The sequence below is a fragment of the Lichenostomus cassidix genome, chromosome 12, assembly GCF_008360975.1.
Source record: "Lichenostomus cassidix isolate B80296 chromosome 12, HeHo_3.0, whole genome shotgun sequence".
NCBI classification, from domain to species: Eukaryota; Metazoa; Chordata; class Aves; order Passeriformes; family Meliphagidae; genus Lichenostomus; species Lichenostomus cassidix.
The window spans coordinates 5,749,766-5,770,412 of NC_139493.1; the positions used below are offsets into that span (position 1 = coordinate 5,749,766).

The window sequence follows — 20,647 nt, forward strand, 5'->3', positions numbered from 1 at the left end:
TGGGCTGCTTTTTAACATATCCCTTTTGAGCTGAACATTTTTTCTGGAGACCTCTTTAATTTTGGGTGGCCTGCATGGATTGTAGCAATCCAGCACAGTGGGGATGAGTAATAGGAGAGACAGTGTTATTTCTGAATTTCCTTGTCTTTGAAGACTGAGGTTAGATACTTTGTTCTTCTGGCTGAAGTAGGAGCCTATGGTTTGATTTTTCTTGAATACATATATGTATTTCAAGTCTGTGCTTTCCCATCAGTGGTTTGCTGGCCTTTTAGAGGTTTTATTTCTTCTTTAAAAAAAATACAAAAAAATGAAGAGTTGGAAGCATCTTTTAGACTCCAGTTGCTTTCAAAATTTCACTGGGAGGAATGGGTTGAAGGAGAGCTGTGGTGCTACACAACATGGGAACCTCATCTCAGTTTCTCAGTTGCATGTTCAGGGTAGCTTTTGCTCCAGCAAAGTGCTCTGTTCCAATGGTCTGGCAGAAAATCAACAATACTGGGTACTTCACTGCCACAAATGTGAAATACAAACAGTTTCTGTGCAAGGGGACCCCAGTGATGCCAGTCACTCCAAACCTTTTTGGAGAATGCTTGGCCCAGGCAAGAAGACTTTCCCAAACAGATTGAGCTGAACCTCTGTCGAGGCAGGGCTCTGCTCTGGGTGCTTTGGGAGCATTTGCAAAGTGCTTGCTGGAAAATTGGAGCAGTTTTTCTATAGACTAATGCAAAAATCTAAAAAAAAATGGACATGTGAGGTGCCTGCAGCAAGACAGTGCAGAGGAGGAGGAGATGTCCCTGCGTGTCTGGTGGTCTGTGCAGAAATGCTGGGAGGTGAGAGTCTTGTTCTCACCTTTTTCTGAGGTGCTGCAATTCCCTTCCACATTCACTGCCCTTTTCCCCATCCCTCTCCTAAAAAGACACAGAAATGCAAGACCATCACAGCAGCATCTGCTTGATTGTTGCCTGGGCATCTGTGTCACGCTCGAGAACTCTGAGTTGAACATGTTTGTATAAACTCTCACAGCTCTGGACTGACTGTCTGCTGCTGCCAGACAAACTCAGCCATGCTGCATCTGTCCTTGCCTTGTGTCAGGAGAGCTCCTTCTGAATTAAATTAAATGGAAAGGGGTTGTTTCATTTTGTGTGACAGCTCTTAAATGGGAAATTTCCTTTTCCCCTTCACTTTTTTTAACACTGCATAGTTATGGTCCTGCTCATCTGGCATCTTCAGCTAAGGCTGCCCAGGACTTTGAATTTTTTATGTGACAGTTTTGGGAGAAATGAACAGGTTGGTTTGCAGTCCTCAACCTCTTGGAAATGTCTTAGTTGCAAAGATTTAAGGAAAGATCTGTGGGAAGAAGCTTCTTACAGAAAATGATTTTGTTTATCATTTTCCTGCAGTTACATAGCCTTTGATTTTTTTTTTCTATTAAAGAATGAAACAGAATAAAAATTTACTTATGATGTTTCCTTGGCATTTCCTCTGCAACAGTTCATTCATTATGTATAAATGTGGTGTTATATATTCCAGGTAATTTATATAATTACTGTGCCATTAAGTGTGTCTAGTTAGAATCAACAAAATTAGAAAATGTGAAATTTGAGTGTCTGCAGTAGTGGTTGCCTGGTTATGTTATATCCTGGATGGGATTCCCGTGTGAGTTTCTTCCTTTCTCTTGTTTTTTTTTTTGTGTGTGTGAACCTTTAACACCAGCATGAGTTGCATTAACACTAAATGATTAAACAGGAAAAATATTTCATTGGAATGACATATATGTAAAACATGACTTCTTCAGTGATGTTATTAGAATATTTAATGTTTTCATTTCCTGGCCTCTGGGAATTTAGCTATGCAGCTTTAACATTGCACTCCAAAGGAAACAGGGAATGGTTTCCCCCTTGTTAATTCACAGAGCTCCTTGCCACGAGGTTTTACTGAGGGCCAAAATTCAATGTCTGAGACGATGCCAGTAATTAAATATACATGAACTGTTGGAGCAACTGAGATTAAGGCAAAAATCCACCCAAAACAAAACCCAGCCCTTTGAAAGCAAGGATATTGGATGGGATATGTCTTCATGCTTGAGGATATAAATCAATATTAAGTTTGGGTTTGGGATGATGAAGGTTTGTCTGGAGCACATCGGATGGAATTGCTGTCACTGCTCCACCCCATGTGCTGTGCCTCCTCTGCTCCAGGATGCTCTCCCTGCCAGCAGGGATGTTCAGCATGAAGCATCAGAGCATCAAAAGGTTTGTGAAAGAGAAGGGATATGTAAAAAAGGACTCATCCTTCCTTTCCTCACTGTTTCTGGAGCTGTTTGCAGCTCCATCCTGGGTGCTGCTGTAATACCATGAGTCTGTTTGGTCACTTGTTGGAACCAAATAATCTTTCAGGTCTGTTCCAGCCAAAGCCTTTCTGTGATTCTTTGATTGTTATCCATCTCTGTTCACTTGTCCCAGACCATGGTTTCCACCTAGCCAAAAAGACATAATTAGGGACTGCAGGAGTGCTGGGGGATGTCTGTTCCCAGGTGGGAAACTCTGCTGAACTGTTTAAAAAATAATCATCTGAAATATTTAAAATATCTCTGTCTTTATGGGTTTTATGTGGCCATCAGTCATCAAACTGCTGTGCGTCTGCCTGAGATCACTGCACTGGGAATATTTCTGAGAGTTTCCAGCCAAGGACCGTCAGGCAGCCCATGGATGTCTTCAGTTCTCCCACACTTCCCTATCAGCAGTTGTCCAAGACTTGATGTCTCTTATTTCTTTTATAAAGATTGGAAGCATTGTCAAGCCAGGTTTTCCTGAGGTTTAAACTTGCTTTTTGACTGTGTTTTCTTCGGAGTTTTTTGATTCATTAGATTACAAAAACTTGGTGGATGAAAGGGGGTTGAATTCCAGCTGGCACCAAAAAAAGGCAAACCAAGAAATGTGTGGGTTTTTTTTTCCCTTCATCCAGGATCTTCCCCAGATACTGAACTGTTCTTGCTTTTAGAAAACAGTATTTTTCTGCAGGAGTTAGAATTGGTTCATTCAGCCTTTAGGCCTTTCTTTACTCCACAGTGGTTTTTATCAGTTCCAGTCTGAGAGCACAGTGCCCTTTTCCTTGTGAGAAAATGTGAAGCTGCAGAGGGAGGGGGAGGAAAAAAAGAGCAGCAATGTTATTTCCTCTCTGAAGTCATCACCTACAGAGTTGGTACCAATGGCATTTTAATAGATGAGGTGCTCCCCATCCAGTATTGTGACAGAAATTCATTGTGTGGAGAATCAGGGAAGCTGGGGAATAAAAAGCACCAAAAAGAAACAAGAAAACATTGGTTTGTGCTGGGAAGAGGGGGAAGGGCAAAATGTAATAAATGGGATTGTTAAATATTCGGTGATTTAATGGGGTCTTGTCAACCTTGTCTAAGAACCTTGGATCCTAGTAAAAAAATTCAGAAATGTTGGGTATAAACCAGCTGCTCTAATAACGCTCTTGTCCAGCCAAATTGCAGTCAAGGGTTTTTTAGATGGTTGCTTGATTGTACATTCAGTTTTTCTATTTGTTTTTAGAAAAGGGTTTGACTGATATGGGATTAATTTCAGGAAATTAGGGTGACACCTCAGTTTAGGGGCAACAATTTGCCTTTCCGTGTGGGTGCTTTGCTTCTGTGGAGAATTACTGATCAGGCTTCAACATCTGAGCAGTTGCCTGAGTTTATTATTTAGCTGTGCTAGTTTCTGTGTGTGAAATCTCTGTTTTCCCACCAATTCAGTCTGTTCAGGCAGCTTTGGGGAAAGAAATTACTTCGGAGCTTCGAAGAAACAAAAGTGCAACTTTAACAAATTTCATCTCGGCCAAAAGCATTTAATACCAAGAATACTGTAAATGCTTTCTGTTGGAATTAGTCCCTCTGGGCTGCTAATCTGGGAGCAATTCAGGCGTTTTCTTCTGACCTTACCCCCTTCCTGGAGATCCGAGCGCTTTGCTATGAGAGTGCAAGGCAAGGGAAGGAGGGGCTGGCAGAGCTCTTGTTTTCCAGAGGAAATGAAGTAATGTCACTGTTGGTTGGAATTACGGCCTCTGCAATGTCTTCAGAAAAGGTGATGCTCCTCAGAAAGGACAAACAGCTGGTGAGAGGTCCTTGAAGGTGCCTTGGACATTTGAATGTTTTCTTCTCTGCCAGCAGTGTGGGCTGGCTGTAGCTTTGTGTGAGTTTGGAGTGGTAATTCTGTGGCTTAATCTGTTTGTTTTCTGATGGATGGCAATCCTTTGGGATTATCTCAGCAAGGTTACACCTGCAGGAGCAGCACACAGAGCTGTGAGATCCTCAGGGCATGGGGAAGGTGACCCTCAGTGTCCCTAAAAACTGCGTTGTGACCTTATCTTGCATAATGTCCATTTTTACATTATCCTGATAGAGAACTGTGGTCCTGGCAGAGATGGGCTCAGGCTGCACACCTAGGCACCTGCATGGGCCTCTTGGATGGGTTTCCATCCTGTTGCTTCTGCACTGTTTTAAGTCGTGAGAGTGTTTAAAAACCTTCCAGCCTCGGCAGTGATGTGCAGACAGTGGTGAAGCCAAGACTGGCCTCCTGCAAACGGCAGCTTTGGGAGCTGTCAGGAGTGTTTGGTGTCTGCAGCAGGTCCTTGCTCCTCCTGCAGCAATGTGCTCCTTGGCACCGTTCTGGAGGCTGGGGCTCTCTGAGGAGAGCTTTCCTTCTGCTGGAGATAACCACATTTCTGTTCCCCCAGTCTATTTGGGTGATCAGCTGCCTTTTGTTGTTGTTGTTTTCTCCTCTTCTTCCCCCATATGTAAACTTCCAGTGCTAGTGGAGCAAGGCGGTTTTATGTACTTGTTTTTTGGAACTAATAAAAACTCACAGTATTGTTCCCCTGAGCCCACCCAGCCAGGCAGCTCCTGGAAAGGGCTGAGTGTGTGATGGTGCATCTGGGATGTTGGATTGCTTGGGTCTGTTTGTCCTCAGTTTGCTCCAGATCTACCAGGTGTCATTTGCATTTTCAACAATGCAAAGCCTTTGCACACCCTGTGACCTGTGCAGGAGGCACTTTCTGCAGTGCATCACTTGTGAAGGCTCAGGAAAGGTTAACAGAACTGTTTATCCATTTTTTTGCTCAATTTTTTACTCCTTCCTGCCTTTCCTGTTCTTACCCAGCCGCTCAGCCTATGGGGGAGAAAAAAAAGCAGAACAGGTTTCCTTGCAATATTGGTTTGAACGTTCTGGAAAACAGGAATAGTGAGTCATCAGTCCCAAATTAACACTTGTGTGCGAGGCTGAAATGACATGTGAGAGATGGCTCACCTCTGGGGACAGGAAGAGTGTGGTAACATGCTCAGAACTCTCAAGGCTACAGTTCAGCTCTTCCGTTTATAAAATCCTCATTGGGGAGCCTTGTAAACACCTCTGTGTACATTAGTCTCACTCTGGAGCTGAGTGTTTCAGCCTGGGAACAGGTTTTAAAAACAAACACCCCTCTGCTGTGGCTCTTCCACTTTAAAGTTTCTTTACATGTCCTTGGAGCTTGCAGAGATCAGCAGTTTCTGGAGGAATTTGCTCAGCCTGGTTTGGTTTGCAAAATGTAAATACAAGCCACGGGGTTGAGATGGATTTCTGGATTTTCAGAAGGTTCCATTTGAGGGTCTGGTTCTGACCCTGCTTGCTGGCATTGGGAAAAATAGGTTTCTCTGGATCTCCCAGGAAATTTCTGCCAGTTGGAAGATCAGCATTAACCTGGAGGGTGTTGATTTTATCAGGCCTTGGAGTCCTAATTGGTTGATATTGTTTAAGAAGCCAAAAAAAGCCCCAGAACCTACCTAGGTTAAAAACAAGTATCCTAAGTCAAGATTAAATTCCTCCTTCACTGAAATGTGGTTTAGAAAAATATTTCACCACTACAACTCCTTTCAAGAGCTTGACCTTGGGTTGTTAATCTTAAAAATATGCAGTGCAGATGAGGTTTTTCTTTTCTAGAGAGGGAAGAAATGCCACGTTTCTCAAAAGACCTCCCTAGAATTAAGGGAAACAAAACCAAAACTGAGAGTCAATGATAAATGGAGTACAGCCTAGTCTAGGAGTGACAAGAATTTCATGCCATCAGAATGAGCTTTGTTTTGTTAATTTGCCTTTTTTTTCCCCCTTGCTGTCCCATTATTCTTGTTGCAATTTGCCATTCATCAATGTACACGTGTAATTAGTAAAATGCACTAATAAGTGCTTTAATTCTGTGAGAAAAGCTGCAGCCTTGGAAGTTGAAATGCTCCATATTTAGCTTCTGCTCATGTGCCTTTTGCCCAGATTTCATCCAGGCTGTTCAGCTTGGGTGACCTGAAACCTAAGGGACAATTGAACATTTGGGACAACACAGTTTCTGGTGTCTCAGAAAGTGCTGCTGAGGTGCCAATTTTGTGCCACACAGACCTGTGGTTGGATCAGGTTGGATCCCTGCTGGACAAGCAGCTCTGCCCAGCCCAGAGGAGCAGAGGATGGTCACTCCCTTTCAGGAGCAGAGATGGTCACTCACTCAGGCCACTGAAAGGACGGAAAAATGCCATTTTGGGTGCTGGAGTTGGGCTTTGAGGCTTCAGCTGGATTACAGCTGAAACTGCTTTGAGGTGGTGGAGGGGCTGGGTGTGCCACTGGCTGGCCACGTGCAGGGGAGAGTTCTGCATCCAAAATGCACTTTGTGGTGGGTGGTTTCAGCCATCCAACAAAAACCAGACAGCTCTGGGTCTGGCCAGGGTGCCCTCCCTGCCTGGCCTCTGGACATTCAGCCATTGCTGCACAATGCTGGCAGCACAAACCTGCTTTCATCTCTCCCACTGTTCTGTTTTGGCAATCTGCTCTTCCTAAGTACACTTTCTATATTTGTATTTTTGCTCCCCAGCTCTGTGGAAAGGCATCTCTCTTAAAACTGGAGGAGTAAGGCAGGGGCTGCCTGCACTGCTGGACACAGGGTGGTGGCAAACAGGACATGTGGGACATCTGTGCATCCTAAACACAGGGGGTTAATGGAGAATAATTGGAGGGGCCTGAGAAAAGGCATTTGGGGCTCCATAGGGAGGGGTCTGGCACCAAACTGTGTGTCAGTGGGGTCTGCAATCCCCAAAGACCTGCCAGCCAGCCTGGGTGTTTCAATGCTCTTCTTTGGGCTGACAAGGAGAGAGGTTTGAGCCATATTGTTCTGGTTTTTAATTAAAAAGACCTATGATTCTGTAAGTGCTTTTTTTTCAGGAGGGTCAGTATTTGTTAAGGTTGTTGCTGCTAGTGGAAATTGGAGGTGACTAATTTCTAGAGCATTTTGTCTTCTGTTGGCCACAGCTAAGGCAGGAAGCAGGGCTTGTCACAGCATTTGCTGCTGGCAGTTCCCAGATTTTACCCTGTTAAACTGCACATCATTTCCAGTTACTTTTTCACAAAAGGATGAGGAAATTTCCGGGTATTTATCAAGGAGTTTTATTCCCCAGTTTTTCCTCCTCAGTTTTGAGAACTATCTTGCAGCACTAAATTTCTGTGGAAAAACATGCAGGGTTTTTAGTGGCTTACAAAGCACAAATAAAGTGACACCAGGACTGTGGCATGGGACACCAGGGGTGGCTTGATGCTGCTCTTGGCTTTGTGCAAAGATGTCATGGGTATAAGGTACCTGCCAAGCACTTGGCTGTGAGAAGGTTGATGGTAACAGGGAAGAGTTAATTTCTAATGAAGGAGAAAACCTCAAGGGAAAGGGAAGAGAATTTCTGTAACAGAAGAAGTGGTGGAATTTCAGCTCCTGCAAAAAACAGGCAACTGATAGAGGGGTAAAGAGGAGTGGTTCAAACATTGCAGCTGCAACTGGAAAAGCTGTGTTTGCTGGGGAGACTTAGGTTAGAAGATGCCCTAAAAAAAAAAAAAAAGAGAAGCAGAAAAAGGAAACTTAAAAAAGAAATATTTTTCTTCCCATCTATCTTGTGCCAGATCCCAGTTTGATTTCTGTGTGCACCTGCAACCCAGTTCAGGCTGAGAAAAATCTGAGTAGGCAAAGGTCTCCTGGAATGGAAACATTAGGAAATTACAGTTTTTATATTATATTTGGAAGACTGGTTTTAAGTTTTTTAATGTGCAAATGCAGTTCTGAATATATATGAGGTGTTACACATCTATATTAACTGTTTCCACTATATTATTTCCTATTTGTAATGCTCAAGGCCTTGTTAAAATGGGGTGTATTGAAATGCCTGTTCACACATTTATAGAAAAAGGGCACATGTATAATTGTCCATTTCAAAATGAAGCTTCAAATGGCTGTTTCACATTGGAGTGTAATAGAAATCTATGGTTTTTTGGGGTTTATTGGAGTTTTTCCCCCCCCTCCACTTAGAGCCCTGTTCAACCCCTGCCTTTGTTCTTCTGGCTCTCTCATTCATTACTGTTTGCATCTCCAGGTTACATGAAAACAGTCAAATGCTGTGGTCATTCACCTCTGAAACCTTTAATGAGCTTATCGGGAAAGAACTATAAATATATATCTTGTACTTCTCTTGTATGGGGAGATGCTTCCTCAGGCCATGAATAATTAGGTTGGCCCACCTAAGCTAATTACAGCCTGTCTCACTATTCAAAATACCCTCTGGGTAACACTGTTAGGACTCTCTGACGAGGTTAATGGCTTCTCTGTAGCCTGAATATTGTGTTGGCCTTTACTGATCAAAATTGCACTGTGTGGGACTTTTTGCCATGCCAGTTTGTGACTTGTTTTCTGCCAAGAGCATCATCCTTCCTCCTCCCTGAACACTGATCTCAGAAGGACAGGGCAAAGCTTGTCTGGATCAGGCTCTTTGGAGTCCCTGCATTACAGCACAGCTGGAAATGCTGCTTGGAGAGCCTGCTGAGTGGCAAGGTGGAAGCCAGCAAGTCCTGAGTGTCCCTGGTAAATCTGATCCTTTGTGCCTCTGCCGTGATTACCTTTCAAATCTGCTCAGTGTTGTCTGGCAAACTTAACTCACCCGCTCATCTCCAGGAAAACAAATGTACCAGTTATTGCCGACTAGAAAATGCGAGCTGAGCTGTGTGGTTTTTTCCTTTTTCAGTGGGCTTGCTGTGATTTTGTTTTGACAGATTGAGCTGTGTTTCACTTTGCTTTCATTTTTCACCCTGTCAGAAGAATTTTTAGTGCATTTTTTTCCCCCTTCCCCTGCCTCTTGCTGTCTGTATGGATCAGTGCACTGAAGCAGTGACTCCCTCTCCTCTGCATTGCTGGTTTGCAGCTTCTCGTGCTACAGAAGCCTGAGCTGAACCTTCCCTGTGGGAAGCTTGGGTCAAACCCTGGCCATCTCAGTGGGCAGCATCTTTCTGCCGTGGGCAGGATGTGCAGGAGAGGCAGTAGGGGCAGGTGAGCCTCCAAATGGGAATGTCTTTGGCAGTCTGAAAGTTTTCTTGATTTTCTGCTTGACCTGTGCTGTGTTTCCCCTGACCTGCCTGACCTGCCCTGAGGAGCAGTGTGCCTTGGGCTGGGTCACCTCCTCTGCTTGGGGTCAGCTGTGCACACTCCCTCTGCCTTGCTGTGGAGAGGATTTAGGATGGTTTTTGTTCCCAGCTGCAGAGGATGGGTTGGTGAAGTTGGTGTGTGTAAGGGTTTAGGGGTTTGACTTCACTCCTGCCCTAGCTGAGTTACACCCCTTTGCAGTCACTGTGTTAATCTCAGGAGGCATCATGTGCCTGTTCTGAAGTGTTGCCATGCAAGAAGAAAGCTGCTGTGTAATCACCAGAACAGTTATAAAATGGGAGGATTCACACCAAACCCACTCAGATACTGCCACGCTTTAGCTGACGTGGTGCTGAGAAGTTTAATGGTGAATGAGTGACTGAGTGACACTGATTGAAGCCAGGAGAAGCTGAAGTCAGGTTTAACTGTGCCATTTTCATGGCAGCAGTCTCTGAACAGCCTCTGTGACAGAGCCCTGGGGGAATGGAGTGTGATCCATGGTGTAAAGCCCTTGGTGATGCTGCAATTCCTGCCCTGGGGACCTTTTGCTCCAAGGAGCAGCACAGGAGCATGGACTGCTGGAAAACAAGAGAGGCCAGATCCCTCCAGCACTGAGGGCAGCCTGGGTGTCATAACCACCTCATACACATCTTGGTTTGCTCTTTTCATCAATGCTCTTTTCAGCAAATGCCTTGTGTTTGTGCAGAGCAGGCACACAGAGCTTTCCCTGCCGTGCTCCCCACAGCAGCAGGTGTGGCTGGATCCTGTGGGTCCTGTGGGATTGCAGTGACACTTTGCTCCTGTGTCCCTCACTGCCTTGGGATGTATTCTCCAGGGATAGATACTGCTTCTCTGCCTGCAAGGAACTGAAGCATTCGTGGTCGTGTATCAAATTCTTAAGTACTTTTTTCTTTTTTTCCTCTTCTGAGCTCGGATTCCATTTTTTGGCTGCAGTTTCCCTTGTTTTATGGGCTGTGTGTGCCATTCTTGCCTGCTTAATACTTCATTTCTTGAGAAGTTCAGTCGCAATGCAGTGACCAGCAGGTCTAGCTCTATTGTGAATTCTTCCAAATTCTCTCTCAGTCCCTAGCAGTGTACTTAGGAGAAGCAGAGATTTATTTGCATAACTGGTCAAACAGAGGTTAGTGTGAAATAAAATACATGCATGTGCTTCTCTCGGCCTCCCCCGATGCGAGGTCAAGGCTGGCTTATTTTTTCTGAGTCCTCCCATTGTCAGAACCTCTCAGGGATCTGGGCTCTGGTCCACTTGCTGTCAGTAGTAGTTTACTTTGCTTCTCAGTAAATTGTCCAAGTTTGCAAACCTCCCCCAAGGCTATCGTATGACAGCATCCCTCACGTGATGGGTCTGGTAGCAGGAAAAAAAAAATCTGCTTTCTTGTAGTCCAAACATATAGCCCTTTCAATTATGTATGACTGAAGCGTTCAAAGGATGCAAAACCTTTCAAGGTGGCTCAGGTGTCTCTTCTCCCCCCATTCTCCACCCTCCCTGGTGCTTTATCTTGGTGGTGGGGGGAATTTGCCATTCACTGGGTGAAACAGGGAGGGAATGATCTGGAGAAACCCAACCAGGGCTATAGCAAGATAACATTTCTGGCTGGGGTGGTGCTTGAGGCCTCTTCCAGGTGGAGTGCTCTTTGGGGAAGGATTGCCTTGCCCTTGTCCTCCTCTGGGATTCCTCCTGAAGCAGTTACTGTTGCTGTTCCTCGAGATGGAATTGTGGAATGGGAGGACTTGTGGTCTGACAGCCTTTCTCATGGACAAAATGAAGCACAGCAGTTCAGAACCTAAGTGATACAGATACAGAGCTCTCTGAATGGCTGTGGGCCATGAGTTCAGGTTTCACCTCAAGTCCTGACCCTGAAGTGAGCCCAGGCAATTCCCCTCTCAGATGTCCCTACAGCTCAGGACCCAACTCGGTAATGGTGCCTATGAGGTGCTTCAAGCAGGGCCTGAGGACAGGCTGAAGGGAGCAGCTCACCTCCTAGGAGGTCTGTACCTTTGAAAGATGGGTGATTATTGGCATGTGCCCCTCCTGCCCTTTCTAATCCTCTCCTGCCTCCATAAATTGTACCAGAACTATCTTTGAGCAATGGGGTGATGCTGGAGAAGGGACTTGCCAGCTACATGCAAGAGCCAGAGTTCCCATCCTCAGCAGCTGATATATCCACAGTTTTCCAGACCCAAATCTCTCTGAGTCATTGTTTGAGAGATTTGCTACTGGAATTCCCTTCCCTGACTGCTGGAGAGGGATTGTAGATGAAAGGAAGGTGGTGTTAACAGCTGAAAATGGCTTTTCCACACCTTCCCTTTGACTGTAAAATGCTTCATTCTGCCTGCAGTTTAGCTACAGGTTACATTTAAAGTGTTTGTTGAAGCTGAGAGTGGTTACACTGGTACCCTAAAAGAAATAAAGGCAGTGACTTGAGACAGTGAGATAGGAGACAGAGCGGCAGCAGGGTTGTAACTGACTTATTTATTGCAGCCTTGAGAGCAAGAAATATTACAGAGGACAAAATTCCTATAATGTTTATATAAGGCTGTAAGAAATTGATTACAGCTCAGGTATGTTTTGTTGCACGCTGCTGGGAGGAATCATAAAAGTCATGCAACAAAGTTCTGAACATCGTGTTGCTGCTGGTCTGCTTGAAAGGCTCATTTGCCACAATGAAAAGCTTTCATTTGTTCTTTTTGCTAATTCCAGCTGTGTTGGCTTCCAGCTTCTGTGTGTTGCTGCTTGCAGGATTCATCTCTTTCAGGCTGCAGTCCTTCGGGGGTGAATTGTTTCTTCTATTCTCAGCCATTTAAAACAAACAAACAAAAAGCTCAGGATTTTGTGGAAGGGTTTCCCCACGGATGTGTTCTCTTTTAGTTATTATTTGTAAGTTATTACTTGTAAGTTGTATTATTTGTCCTCTTCTGTCATACTAAGAGGTTTGGAAAGGCTTTCCTAATGTTTATCCCACCTAATCCCATTCTGCCACTGAACTGTGCAGGGTACATGGTGTCCAGCAGCAGTGCTGGGAGAGGGCAGCTTTCCAGCAGCCTCCTCCTGCCCTGGTGAGACCAAGCCCTTCACTTGGATCATTATCCTGAAGGATGCTGGGGATCCTAAGCAGTGGTTTGAACCCCTGGCCAAGCCCTTCTTGCAGTTTCAGAGCGAGTACAAGTAATAGATCTTGTAAAGACTCATTTGGGGTTTGGCATTTATGACGCTTTACAGCCAGAAATTCATCTCTCCTCTCGCTGTCCTTCCACTTGCCCAAGGCAGTGTGCAATAAATCTCAGTGTCTCTGAGCATCCATAAGCCTCCACTGGTAAATGAAGTTACTTTCACCTGTTTACGTTCTGATATTCTTTCAGGGAATGTGCATTAAATTGTTTTCCAGGTGGATCTCCTCTAAATAAATGGCATCTTATGTCCCTTCAGGAACTGCACGGAGCAGTAGAATGAAAGCCATAAAAATAAAATACATGTCTTTCTGGTGTCCAGCAAGACTAAAGACTAAAATTGGCAATAAAACAGGCACAGGAGTGCTGTCCCCCTGCCTGCCACCTCGTGAGGACTCTGCAGGGCTGCTGGGAGGGTTGGTGGGGCAGGCTGGGTTGCTTGTGGTGATGCTGAGTGATTTGGGGCAGGGATTTCCTAGCAGCTACCCTGGGTTTGAGTTCATCCCTGAGAACATACTGCACACAGTGCCCTGCCTTTGGCTCAGGAGATAACTCAGAGCCAGCTGTCAATGCTGGTTTGGCCTTGGCTGGGCAGAGGTTTGTCTGCAGAGCAGGCAAGGTGGTTTGAGGTTATGAAGCCCACCTGTTTGGCAGTGCTGTGTGGGGTGAGGGAGTGCTGACAGACTGTTTCAGCACAGGTAGGACAGGTTTGGTCCAAACTTGTTAGTCAACAGCTGAGTTCGTGTGTTGCTGCAGCTGTTCTCAGCACACCTCTGCCCATGTCCTCGTGTTCTTCAAGGAGAAAAGTCTGGCAAGCTGGACACAGAATTGCTGAGCTGCACAAAAGCAGCTCTGAGATTGCTAACCTGCTAATTTTAAGGCATTGCATTACTCTGTCAGTGGCATCAATGAAAACAGCACTTGCCACTTATCTCCGAGCATATGCCTATGATTGAGCAGCAGGGAGAAGGATTTGAATTGTCATTTCTAGCTTCAGTGATGGTCTGACATTCTCTGAGCAATCATCCCACCCGATCTCAGAGGGTGGAAGTGAAATCCCACTCAGTCTGCTCCCACCAAGAAGGAAAGTCAGTGGAAGCACATCTGAAATAGCTGCAACCACGAGGAGAGGACAAAATAATATGGCTATCAGAATTAATTTCTGTTTATTTTGACATTAAGAGAATGGGGTTGAATGAGAATGGGTGTGGTATTGTTTTCACCATGTCTGGCATTTTGAGATGTAGTTTTTTTGTGAAAATGAGATGCAGCCTCCAGTTGCAGAATCTTAAATATGATGATATTTTATTTGGAACTTCTCAAACAGTAGAGGTGGTGCTTTTGGGAGGACTGAGATTTTCACAAATCAGTGTCTATGAAGCTGGATTTTGTTCCAATACTAGAAAAAGTATCTTGACATTTTTATTATTGTTATTGTTTTTATTATTATTTTACTATTAAGTGCTAAGTATCTTCTGGCCTTCACTGACTAGAGGGAACAGTGAGATATTCAGTACATCTGATACTTCCTACGTACAAGATCCAAGCATGGATTTGAGTGCCTGGCACCTCTAGTAAACATCTTGATTCATGTAATGTAAGCTTAGAACAACAAAATTAGATTCAGATGCTCCCTTATTTTTCTTTTTTTTATCTTTTTTTTTTTTTTTTTGTCTGTGTTGCAGTCCTAAGCCAAACAATTTACTGTGGAATATAGTTGAATTGCCTGTTTTATCTCATAAAACAAACAGGCCTTTGTTGCTCTTTTGGACTGATGTTTTCCTTAGCTTGGTGTTGTGGCTTAGCTATTCCCTCCCTCCCCTCTTGATCTTTTTAATTTTTCTCATAGCACATGCACTGTCTTGAGTTCAGCCTTCTTTGCTGGCTGGTGGAGTTGTCCTTTCCATGCCAGAGGAGGCTGCTGCCTAGGCAGTGGAGATACACTGATAAACCCTCTGCTTTTGTGTTAGAATTGGTGTTTTGTTTTGATACAGTATGTATCATTTCCCATTCGAAACCGCTGTTATTGTATGGTTGGAAAAACCCTCTAACTTGGCATCGGCAAAGGAAGCAGAGTTTAAAAGGAAAGAAAAAAAAAACCCGCTTTAATTTAATAAGCAGTGTTTTGGGGTTCCTTTTGTTAGGTGCTACCTTTTGAACTCTGCAAAGCAGCATGCAGATCTAATCCACAAGCACGTCACTGCGTTGGGCTGCACAAGTAAACACTTTAAATGGGAGGAAGCACCTGCGGATGGCTATTGTCTCTCTTCTTCCATTAGCAAAACCTCGGCGCTGACTGCGCTCCAGCACAACCTTCCAGGCACTGGGAATCCACAGGCACTGGGAATCCACAGGCAGAGAGCAAAGCTCGCTGCCCTGGGCTGGAGCTCTGGGAGCACCTTGGGGGACAGCTGGCCATGGAGGGGCTGCGAGTGGACAGCCGGACACGGGTGGGGTACCGGGCACTCGCCCACCGCCTCGGCCTCGGCCCCGATCTCAGGAGCCAGCAAGGTGGGTCTGGCCAGGGAATGCTCCACCTGGGGCTGTTGTGGGGCTGGGGAGGCTGGTGAACCTGGAGAGCCACAGTGCTCTCAAAATAATTAGTGCTTTGGAGTTATCGCTGTCGTTCCACTCGTTAGGTTTGTGTAAGGGAGTGTTTGATTTGATTGCTTTCCCATGGAGTTGGTGTTTTTACACCATTCCTTACTGAGGAACTGGTGAGGTGTGTTATGGTCATGGATACAACCTGTAGCAAGTTTACAAGGTAGGGTTTAAAGCTGGAAAAGCTGGCTTGAATAGAACCTTAAAGGCTAAAAGCTCTTTAGTTTACCCAAGACGGGTCAGGAGGTGACTTATGATCTAAAAGTATTTGAAAACAGAACATCTCTGCTGATACAAAACTTCTTTTGAGCTAGGAAACAAAAGCATAAAAAAGTTAATTGACTTTAAACTAAATTGGGGTAAATTCAGCTTAGAAAATACCAGGATGGATCATCTGTTTCCACTGCTGTGTTAATACTGTTGTCTGTGCCTAGTGAGGAATTGTGGGGAGCATAGAAATCACAGGATAAAGTGCTTAGTGTGATATAGGAAATCTTGTTAGAGTAGCATCACTTTGGGATTTTTAGGTTTTCAGTCTCTGTGAGATACTTCATGGTGGTGTAGTACCTGGGGAGTTGGAACTACATCTTAATTTATTGAATGCTCATTTATTGAAGTTTGAGATGCCTTTGGTGAGATGTTAGTAATTATTTTATTAATCCTTCTAACATCAGTTTCCATTTAGGAGAAATTGTCTTTGTGCCCTCTAGTGGAAAAACTATTTACTTAAAAGCTTCTAAATTGGGTGAAGTTTTTTGCAAATAAAAGTGGAATGTGTGAGAAAAAGCATAGAGGAGCAGAACAAGACTGGAGAGATGAAGGGTTGCAAGAGGTGGACGTGCTCTGAGCTTCCTCTGCTTTGGTCCTTACAGAACTGTAATGGTGATGACATGCACAGGCTTTATCAAATAGAGAAGATGTAATTCAATATTCACAGCAGCTGGACTTGGTGGAATTATTCTAGGTATAATTATGAGGAAAACCCAGTCTCAGCACGCTCTGAACACTGGACAGTCATTGGTGATTGTCGTCGATGTTCTCCAGGGATGTGGTGGGAAGGGAAGAGGAGCACAGCAAAGCCCACTCCAGACCTTTAAAGGGAGGAGAAGGGAATACTCAGAAAACAAAAGATCAAGGAATATGACACCGGTTCCTCAAAAAAGTTCCAGAGCAGGGTGGAGGATGGGATAAAAAAAAAAAAAAAAAAGCTGACAAAAACAAGTAGGCAAATCTCTCCAACTTCCCTCTCTAATAGGGTAACTCATTAATGTGTCAGAAGGGCTGCTGATGTGACTGAGGCTTGGGAGCAGGATTTGGCTCATCTTGTTGATCAACAAAACCAAGGGGGCACCAGCATAGTGAGGAATAGGGAAGAGGAGGGGACAGAGGTGGCTCTGAGGAGCAGGAGCTGATGGCCAAGTGCAGGGTGGTGTGGGGTGGTGGGGGCTTTGTGCATGGCCAGCCCAAACAAACCAACAGCATCCTGAGCTTTGAAGAGAAGACTCAGATCTCTCTCTGACTCATCCTTACAGAAGCTCTGTAATAGGTAATTTCTCAGGCTGGTAACACCTGCCTGCTGCACCGAGGGGAGCTGGGCAGTGCAGGGCAGGAGAACAGTCACAGCTGCAAGTCTGGAGATGAACCACAGACATGGGAGGCTTAGCAAATGAGGCTGGAGAGGGAAAACTGAAGGAGTTGTATTTGGAAATATAAGCCTGAGTGCAGGAGATATGTTTTGTGATGCATAAAAGATTTCTGTAAAAAGGATGATCATCAGCTCTTAGTTCCCACTGGAGAAAAATACCTTGATTTGCCTGAAAAGAATATTCAAGGTGCAGACTGGGGAAGAGTTTCTCACTAGGAGGTAATGAAGCAAGAGTAAAAGAAATTGTGAATCTGCTTGACTGGAGGATTTGCAGAGCAGTTAAAGCAGTGCCTCTTGCTGATGGTGTGATTTCTCCCCCTCTGTTGCCTTCTGTCCATCCACCCACTACACAGGGTCTATTTCACTCATTAACCCTCCAAGCTGGACTTTTTATTTCTGTTGCTGGCAGGAGCCAGGGGTCAAAACCAGTAGCAGTGTAGTAGGCTATTGCATGGCTTTGGGATATAAATTCTGCTCTCAGTGCAGTCATGAAAACTTCAAGCACGGATGTAGATCACAAGAAGCTGCTGCTGCCCCATACATCTTCCCTTCCCTGTTCCTTTCTGGAGCTGCTCATTTGGGATGCTGTGAGAGCAACAGATGTGAACGTGATGCAGTCCCCACACCCCCCTCCCATCACTATCCTCCCTTTCCTTGCACTGGACTGTCATTCTTGTTTATTTTGGTTTGAATTATAATTGCAAAAGCTCGAACAGTGTTGTTTATGTGCTGTGTGCCGTGAGTCACTGTTTGTGTTTGCTGCAGTTTGCGTTTCCACTCCTCTCCCCCTGTCTTACACTTGCAGCCACAGCTCCCCTCCCCAGGATCTTGGAGCCTCTTCTATTCTGAGTTTACAATGCTCAGCACTCCTGTGAGTGCAGAGAAAAGCAAGCTGGCAGGGAAGATCCAGGATTAGCCTTTTTTATTTTTTTACTTTTTTTATCTTTCTTCTGGCATTTTGTAAGGGTCCTTGTTCGAATCAAAAGATTCCTTGGAGAATCCTTCCCTGAGATCTCTGTGCTCAATTAGTCTCTTATCATATTTCTACCAGGCAGTGAGATCAATACTGCTTTTTCTGGCTTGCAAGTTTCCGGGAGGGGGAAAAAATCATGTTAAAAAAGACTTTTTTTGAAGTTACTGAGGTGTCCATGTGCAATTCCAGCCCCTGCAGTTACACTGGCAGGTATTAATCCCTTCACATGCATTGTCACTGAGGTGGAGCCTTTGGCATTGTGCACAAGATCATAAATTTGGACCACTAGGAGCCGACCAAACTGGCCACTGAGAGGCTGTGGGTGCTCTGGGTGGATGGGGAAGAGACTCCCCATGCCCTCATGGCCTTGGGTGATCCCTTGTGCTTCTTCTTCTTCTTGCTCGTGGTAAAATGCCATCATTGCTAAATCCTCCAGCTCCTCGTCTTTGAAATCTGAATGGTAACGGCTTGCAAGTGGCTCTGTGGATTTATCAAGGAGAAACAGACAATTTATTAGTGTCAGCTTAATGGAGCTTCAGCTCACAGAGCTCCATGTGGGAGAATTAACGATGGGTCTCGAGTCTGTCTCAGGTTGTCCAGAAGCTCAGCAAATGTTTGATTGTGAATCTGCTGTAAAATAGCTCCAAGCTTCCTGTGCCTCGACTAGCAGCCTTGATAGAGAGCAGGCAGATTTTCAGGTAAAAAAATGTCCATTTTGACTCTTTAAATGTTCTCAGGTGGCCCACGGAATGTAAATGTTTTACTCTATTTGTAATGCAAAACCTTTTAATTATCTCCAATTCATAAATCCCTAGTTTGGTACTTCACTGCTTGTAAGAAAATGCTCATCTTTTAGTGGGTAGTAATCAGTGTCAGAGGAAATGGGGAATAGATGGTGTGTTTTAAATGGTGTCAGTTCCAGCAACCAGAATGTATAATTTAAGTCACTTACATTTAATCATCCTTTAAACACTGAATTCCAGCCTCTGCTGCTTGTCTCCCAGGAAGCTGACAGCTTTTTAATGCCACTATGGCAACACTTGAAAGTTCCTTAAGCTGCTGCAGGCTGTGATGTGGCTCTTTACCTCCCGCGTTGGTGAACCCATGGCTGATTTTCCAAGCCTGGCTGCAGCTGGGTGCAGGGGTTGGGCTCTGCTTTGCTCCCCCTCAGCCCCAGTTTTGGAAGTCTGAATTGTTTTACCTTTTTACGGAGCTGTAACATCTGTTGTGAGCACAGCAGCAAATGTAACAGCTGCTCAGGGTGGGATTATGGATCTGGGCTCTGTGTATGACAGCTAAACATATTCTAGCAATTCAGCAGGTTGGAAAATAAAGCAGATCAAGCTGTGTGCATCGTGCTCTGGATCTGTGTGCTGGGGATGGAGTCTGGGTTCAGTCCTGGCTTCAGTCTGGGTTCCAGTGCCCAGGAGTGTGAGGCTTTGATTTCCTGCATCTCAGCAGGCAAATGGGGCAATGTGGGATGCAGCAGGTCCTGATCCTGCCTGGGGAGCAGAGCAGCAGTGCCCTCAGGGCTTGTGGGACCCCAGCAGCGGTGACCATGTGTGTGGGGCTGGTGACATGCACACAAACCCCTTGCTGTTCACTCCAGTGACAATGTGCATGAGTTCTACCAGCATACGTGTATGCATGTATAAATACATGTGCACATGTATAAAGAAGACTTCAGGCATTTTGAAAAAGCAGCAGAGAAGCCCTGTATGTGTCTGGGATCATGTGGGATTCATTCTGGCCTCTGGCTGCCTCTCCTCTGCCTGCTCCCTCACCCCTGTCCCCACGGGCAGTCTGGCTGTGGATGAAATAATTTAATGCAATTCTTTCTCCCAGCGACTGGTTGATGGCATTAAGGGAGCAAGTGGAATTTCAACCATAAAAAATACATCTGGGCTGCTGGGGAGTGAGCCCCACAGAAGGGGTGAGGAGCAAAGGCTCTGTGAGCTCAGATTGATCACCTTTATTTGTGACTGCCCATCAGATGGCATCAGAGCCGACTGACCATCCACGTGGGCAGTAGGTAGCTCTTGTTGTGCCTAGCGGTCAAACTGAATAGCCTTAAATTAGAAGCTGCCACTTCTGCTTAGGATAAAACTCGCTTTCCCCTGTATGTATGAAAATGGGAGCGTTTGGAGCCCGCTGAATGCACACTGGGTTTGCCAAGGAGCCCATTAGTGCTCGCAGAGGGGCAGCGGGGAGGAACATCTTAATGAGGCAGGGTGAGGAGTTGACATGAGGACACAGAGGACACGAGGACACGGAGTGCTCAGGGGACACAGAGAGCTCGGAGCCACCTTCTGCTGCGGGAGGGATGTGGCTGTCCCTGCAGGAGCAGCAAACTCGGGGAGCTGCTGTCGCCCACAGGAGGAGGAGGTTTCCAAACTGCCTCTCCCAGAGTGTCCTGCAGTGCTGGAGGTGGTTCAGATGTAGATCAGGAGATGATGGAGGAGCTTTGGTCCTTCCCTGCCTGCAGCCACCGAGTGAATCAGACGCAGAGGAGGGAAGAGCTGCTGCTGACCTCAATTCCCTGGGGCTCAGGGGTGCCAGGGCAAGCAGGGCAGGAGAGTGGCAAGTTCAGCCTGAGCTATGGAAAGGATTTTGCTCCCACATGGTGGCCCAGTAGATGGATGGGAGAACAACAAATGGGCATCAGCCATGATCTGAGTCCAGCAGCCTCAAGGCTTCGCTGGGGCTGTGTCTGCTCAGAGCATGGGCAGAGCTGGCCCCTGTGACTTACACAAAATCCTTATAAACACACC

At 45.4% G+C, this 20,647-nt stretch overlaps 1 protein-coding gene across 29 annotated transcripts in view; it reads left to right on the forward strand.

Annotated features, from left to right (window-relative positions):
• MAGI1 (membrane associated guanylate kinase, WW and PDZ domain containing 1) overlaps window positions 1-20,647 on the forward strand; it is a 321,207-nt gene that overhangs the window by 29,228 nt on the left and 271,332 nt on the right. The window contains exon 1 of one of the 29 annotated variants that reach the window (XM_085072356.1): window positions 14,942-15,168. The exons of the other annotated variants lie outside the window; for them this stretch is intronic. Coding sequence (XP_084928482.1) covers window positions 15,075-15,168 — 94 coding nt within the window. The 5' untranslated portion in view covers window positions 14,942-15,074. Of the gene's footprint in view, window positions 1-14,941; window positions 15,169-20,647 lie in introns of those variants that run through there. 29 annotated transcript variants of the gene reach the window in all.